Source organism: Megalops cyprinoides, chromosome 16, assembly GCF_013368585.1.
Source record: "Megalops cyprinoides isolate fMegCyp1 chromosome 16, fMegCyp1.pri, whole genome shotgun sequence".
Classification (NCBI taxonomy): Eukaryota; Metazoa; Chordata; class Actinopteri; order Elopiformes; family Megalopidae; genus Megalops; species Megalops cyprinoides.
Window position 1 is genome coordinate 3,789,187 of NC_050598.1, and position 6,571 is coordinate 3,795,757.

Here is a 6,571-nt window from a genome sequence, read left to right on the forward strand (position 1 = left end):
GACTGTGTACTGACGTCAGTTAAAAAATGTCGTCGTCGTCGTCCCCCAGCGCAAATGTCAAACTTCGCTTATGCAAATTTCCCATAGATACATTGCTATAAAGAAGGGTTGTGCTTCTGAGCATGCACGAGAAATCTTATTTTCACATGGGATTAGGTTAGATTTTCCGATGTGTGTTCCGATGCTGTGTAAATATGTGTGCGTTTAAGTAGTCTTGAAGGACAATTTAGCGTAAATAGGGAGTGTTGATACCCACAGCGGGATGCTTGTGAATGACAGGACATCACAGATCATAGCTTTCTGTACGGGCGAGGATATCAATAACACTTTCCGTCTTCCCCCTCTCGAGTTCGCTGAAATGAAGACAACAAAACAAAAATAAGAGAGACAACACAACAAAGTAAAGCAAAGAGATTCCCAACGGGAAAACATTTTTGTTTCCTTTTAGCTACGTCTGCTTTTAAACGTCCTCTTTCTCCCGGTCTCTCCCCCCTCGACCCAGCCCTCTCTCATATAAATCTCAATTTCGTGCAGTGCAACGATTCGTGGCGGCATTTCTATAAATAACCAGATGCGAATCGTGGGGAAAACGGAGACTGCCTGCATTTTGACAGTACCAGGATGTTTTTCAACGAGGGGTTAAAGACTGATTATTTTCAGGTCTCCCCTTGCTTTGTTTTAACACAAGGAAAATAGGCGTTGTGTCATTCAGACCCTCCCGCTGCGCCTCACCAGACACTCTGAGAGACACACCAACCCCTCCAAACATGAAACTCGTTTAGTTGGCGGGACGTGGCTGTAAGGTAAAGACCACCATCCAAGAAAATATCCTTCCGTCAGCTTTAAGGCTTGTGTGGACAGGACATACCTCAACAGGAAACATATCTGTCCATATGGGCACGCTGATGAACACATCAAATGAAATCAACAGATTTGCTGTTCCCCTTCTTACCCCAAATATTCAGATATGGATTCAAGGCAGTGGGACAAAAAAGCTGCCCTTTCCAGTAACAGTTTACTGCATTACAGTGGGTGCTTCACACAGTGATTGGAACACACGAGCAAATTACAGTATATTTAGTTTTTTTTATGTGGTAGTTTTATGTCAGCAATTTCCCATATAGTATGGGGGTCCTACCTATACAGCTGAAGGAAAACAACTGTGACAGCGTGTACAGCAAGTGGACTCAAAATCTGAGAAGGCACTGAAACAAACAAATAACACTTGCAAATGTTTATTGTGAGACAGATCTGTTTTCTACAATAGCCATTAATCAAACATATACTGAAAATCACACCAAAATGGTACGCACTACCATATTGCGAAAATCATCTACTCTCCAAATTAATTACAAAAACATTTACCTCTACATAGGTATTGCTTTAAGTTTTAAATATGTGCAGCATGACTAGGAAAAAATGCACACACTTGGATTATTCAGGAACAAACAAACTGCACATAATGAAAGACAGAGATAAACAGTTCCACCTGTTTGAGGCACCACCCGCTGCAACGTAAGCAATGGCAATGCCTAACCCTGTTCCAAATGTGAGGAGAGCTGGGGAAATTAACTACAGTCCTGTGAAACTGAGGGCAGAAATCAGGGGAACTGGACAAAAAACTGGTTTAAAAAGGTTCTGGTTCCATTTGCACACATCCACCCTGACCCAGTGACGTTTTCAGTCGTCCTCGTGTTCCGAGACCCTGCGAAAGTGCTTGCGGTTGACCTTCCGGCTGCTTTTGAATCCTACTTTTGAGTCCTTGTCACCCTCGTCTGACTCGAACTTCCTCTTGGCCTCACTTGCAGGGGACTGCACAACCTTTGCCTCCTCTTCGGTCTCGTCCAGGTGGCGCAACCCCACTTCCTTCTTCCTGGCTTCCTCAGGGGCGTGGGCCTCCCCGGCCCCTCCCACCACCAACCCATCCCCTGCCACACCCTCCCCCTTCCGGCTGGGCCTGGAAAAGAGTATCTTGCCATCTGAGCTGCTGGAGTGGTCCTGGTTGAAGGCGGGGGTAAAGGGTTCCTGGGAGGGGACCATGGACCTGACCTTCCTCTGCTGCAGGCCCTGAATGTACTCGTGGGCCACCAGGCTGTTCTTGCTGTTACTGACATCTGGCACATCCTCCAGGCTGTACCTGGTCCAACGCTCAGGGTGGGCCAGGTAGTCTGGCATGCCCCTGGACGACGATGACAGGGTGTTCCTGCTGGGTGCTACCCCCCTCTCCTTCTCCCCGTGGGGCAGCATGGGACGCACAAAGGGCCCATCAATGAGATTGTCCTCGCCCAGATGGGGGGAGGACAGCTTTGCGGCGCTTTCCAGACCATGGAAGATGCTCTGGCTGCGGGAGGAGAACCCGGCGCTCCCGCCCTTCAGCTGGAAGGAGGGCTCTGGGGGGGTGGGGGCGGAGGGATGGTCCCTAGCATCTCTGCCGTCAGGGGACCCCTCCCTGCCGGGGGACAGGTCTTCCACCTCGGCGTCATAAAGTGCACCAGAATCCTCGGGGTCAGAGTCACTCAGGGAGACACAGTCGTCAGGGATCTCCACGGCGTCACTGTTTGCCAGCCTGCCAAGGGGGGCGCCCCTGTGATCCTCCGGCTCACGCATGGCCTAACTGTCGGCCTCCGACTCTGCGGCGGAGAACAGGGACTTCCACACACCTACGGAGTTAATAGCCTGAAACAGTCAGGGAAGAAGCAGGTGTGAACACCAGGCGTTACACAAGCTTCTCAAAACAGCGAAGGTCGAGCAAAGAAACAATGTTATTATGGCGGGGTACAAGTGCCCCATTGCCTGGAATAAGATGTGCAATCTCCTTCTCTGCTCCAAAGGTGCACTCAACTCTGCAATGCAACAATTTACAGCTCCGGTTCTTTGCCATACAAGCTATCTGATCAACGAGGTTACTTTGCACAAAGAGTAAGGCAGGCCTTTCACAAAAACCTGTCCAAACCCGTGCTACAAAACCATCTGCTACCAACCAGACCACAATCCAATAGCAGTTTCCAAGTCTTTTTTATGGCGATCTCACTGTGAAGGGCACATTGCCAAAACGAATAAAAATTGACAAGAGTGAATTCTGTTGGTACCACTTTTGAGGCACTCACGTTAACCTGCGACTGCAACAGTCTCCCTCTCTCCGGATCGGTGAGGGCTACCAGTACCTGCAGCTCCTTTACTCTGGAAACAAACAAAGCCCAAACAACACACAACATTTACCACAGAACAGATGCAGTCCTTGGGGACAATGGGTACTCTTTACAAGACCTCACTGTGTAACTAGCTGTAGCCTGTTTAAAACATACAGAACTCACCACCAGAATTTACAAGTACCATAAACAGTGAACATACAGATTAATTTTAAAGGGCAATGACTATATCAGTATTCTAAACACGCATGCAGTTTGTGCCTTTTGTGCGTTTTAAAAAAGGAGGTCTATGTGCTTAACCCGGTCCGCCCCGCATGTTGGGTAAAAAGGTCTATATTAATACGGTGCCGTTTTGTTTAGCTAACTATATGGTTTCAACTTCAGTACACTCGGTGCAGGTGGGCAGTATACGGTTGCGTCTTACTGTAAAGGTAGACTCACAGACTCTCCGTGCAGGTCAAGATGCTGCACAGCTCGGTCAAAACAGCGGATTTGTGGGCGAGGATCTCCGATCCAGCCTCTTCCATTGTGTTCAGGTGTCGCTCTTCAAACGAATCGGTCACAACCTGCGGCGGAAGCGATTTAATTAACGTCGGTGAAACTGTCTAGCAAAGTGCTGCGTGCGTTTAACATGTTACATTTAAGCTGTAACATTAGCTTTCTGGCTAGTAAGATAGATCCCATCCTTTAGTTAGTTCTTATAAACATATTATGGAGGCAATAAACTAAATTACTTAATTTAGTCATACAGACTAACGTAAACTCATTCATACTGGCTAAAACTCGCTAGCCTGTGGTGAGCCTCCGGCTAGCTAGCAATAACTTCCTGGCTAGCCAACCAAAATACACGTGTCTCTGGAGCGAAAATCCACGAATCCTGGTAAATTAGCTAACATTATATACGCGTAAATAACGATTTAACAGATGAACTGGCTACAGCATAAATGGATTCCAGAGGCAAAACCAACAACGCGCCTAACGACTGACAATATTAGCTAAATAGGCACAGGCAGTAGATAGGTCAATTAACCCACAGCTAGCTGGCCACAAAATCGTCGTCACTGTTTGGAACAATGCAGTTTTGCAAACCAGCTCAAAAGTCGCAGTAACCAGTAGTCCTATTTTAAAAGACACGATAACAAAAACAATCCTACTAAAACAGCTGCGCAGATTCGATAAATTATCACGCGTCGTCCATATTACCCTTCTTCCCGCTGATACGTCTCATGTACAGTTGCATTATGGGTAAGCGAGTTCTTCAGATATCGCAGCGGCAAGTCTTGATTCTGACTGCTTGGGTGCACCACTTTAAAGCAGGTGCCGCGCAGATCCACCGATACCTACCTAGATGGATCAGTGTGTTCCTGAGAGTCCATCAGTGGCCTATTCTGACGGTGTCCATCGCAGTTAATCTGCGCAGCACCTGCTCTGGGGTGATGCTCGTGAGCAATCGTACTGAAATCGTATGAATGGCGTGACTTTGTGCTGCACAACATTGCGCGTAGTTTCACTGGTACTTTCACATAATGGATCGACTAGTACATTTGGCACAGGGAGGGAGATGGAGCATCCAGACAACATATACATCCATACAATTCTGCGCAACTACTTCTTACATGTTCGCACCGTTAGGAATGTAAATAGCCTAAACATGAAAACAGACCATGTGAGCATAACATAGATTTTTTACAGACACACTGGCTAATGCCAGAGACGGACGTGAGGTCTGATATACACTGGGAACTGCTTTTCCTGTTGGCCTTACTGTGTTACCGAGTGTTTGTTATTCAGATTACAAGTTAGCTGGGGCATTTCTAACTTAATTAGTCTTACATGGACAATGTCGTTAAACTGTATTAAAAAGCCTTAACAAGTAGTGACCATGAATAGAAATCAGAAGTAAAGCTTCAAATCCTCCCCAACCAGCAAATGTATCCAGGGTAAAGATAGTTACTGATTCTCAACTAAAATTTAGTGTTGAAATTCTACAAACCCTTAGGGCCCTCTCACACTTGGCAGCCGTTTTATTGATGTACTGTGGTGTGAAAAACAGTGTGAGGAGGTTGTCGGTTGCACCTTGGTTAAATGCCCTACGTTTGCAGCTCTACCCACCTGACCTAGTTTTCATATTGGACTTCCCAATGTGCAGACAAACCACTGTGTAATTCTAATGTGGAATAACTAGCCTGAAAGCGGATTAAATTACTTTAAAACGGGACCGCCAATACACGCCAGACAGAGGATATGCTCCATATAGTTTCTACGTCAGCGGGAAGCTGCTAGGATATGCTACAACACTAAATAATGCTAAATGTCTACAACTGTACTTCAAGAATAACTGCATTTGTCTTTGTTCCTTTTTATTAACATCAGAATTCTCCAATAATAGTATTTTACAAAGAAAGGTAATTAACAGATCTTTTTTTGAATTTGTATTATTTTGGAATCGTAAAAATAACAGCATGGAAATCAATGGAAATGCAAGTCATGGACATGAATAGTGGAACCGCCTTTTGTCAGTTTCGTTGGACCTAATTTGAATTTGCAGGGACCATGCTAAATGGAGACACACTAACTGGTAGTGGTATTATGGTGGCAGTACAGCAGATGTGCATTTTCAACTCTCCTTACAAGCATAAGATTCACTTTTGACCTCCATAACATTAGATTTTGGGCAATTTTGAATTATTTATATGACACAAAACACCGTCACATGACTCGACAGACGAATTAGCAGGAAGCTAAATTATTGTAAGCAAGTTCTACGTACTTTGATCTATCATGTTTGTTAAATAGGCTATTGACCTTTAAGTGAAATAAAATGGCTGACAAAAGAGAATAGAATTCTAGCATTTAGTACTAATATATAAATGACACAACGTATTTGCCACAATAGTTATATCTCTAAAGTTTTAGTGAAGTATTCTGGGTTAAACAATGTGCAAATTTTACCTGAACATATTACGTAAGGAATGGTGAGATGCTCGTGTTACCTAGCCCAAGAAGCGTTACTTTAATACAACAGCCCAGCCAGAAGTTGGCAGTACTCCATGACTACTAATGGTTTATATATTTTTAAGCATTACTTATGTAAAAGTTTTACACGTCTGCGGAGTGAAATAATCCCTCAGAACACTAGCTATTATTTTTTTCATTAAGTATTTTTTTTAATTAAACAGCAAATTGGCGTTTATTGAAAAATGGCATTAGAAAAAGCTATACAATTGGGAGTCAACCGCAAAGGAACAAGATAGCTTTGGTCAGTGATGGGTAGGGGTGGGAATGTTGTTGTCAGCAGTTACCCTTGACTCGCCATCGTAGCGCCTTCTAATGGCTCGGTACGTGCCTGCGAGTCACTCGTGACGTCATCGTGTAATTGCCGCGTGTCCTACTGTGGTGCACTGTGGGCCTTGCAGTGAATA

At 44.9% G+C, this 6,571-nt stretch overlaps 1 protein-coding gene across 5 annotated transcripts; it reads right to left on the bottom strand.

The window, feature by feature from the left end:
- Nucleotides 1-1,219: 1,219 nt before the first annotated feature.
- On the bottom strand, nt 1,220-4,563 carry tssc4 (tumor suppressing subtransferable candidate 4). 5 transcript variants are annotated; one of them, XM_036548288.1, is made up of 4 exons: nt 4,494-4,563; nt 3,591-3,715; nt 3,108-3,180; nt 1,220-2,676 (listed from the first exon to the last, which is right to left on the bottom strand). In XM_036548288.1, the coding sequence occupies exon 4, from the start codon at nt 2,605-2,607 to the stop codon at nt 1,681-1,683; it is 927 nt and encodes a 308-aa protein (XP_036404181.1). In that variant the 5' UTR covers nt 2,608-2,676; nt 3,108-3,180; nt 3,591-3,715; nt 4,494-4,563; the 3' UTR covers nt 1,220-1,680. The 5 variants fall into 5 exon arrangements, with proteins under 5 accessions (XP_036404181.1, XP_036404179.1, XP_036404180.1 ...); XM_036548286.1 differs by lacking the exon at nt 4,494-4,563 and adding an exon at nt 4,353-4,417; XM_036548287.1 differs by lacking the exon at nt 4,494-4,563 and adding an exon at nt 4,304-4,360.
- Nucleotides 4,564-6,571: the final 2,008 nt, after the last annotated feature.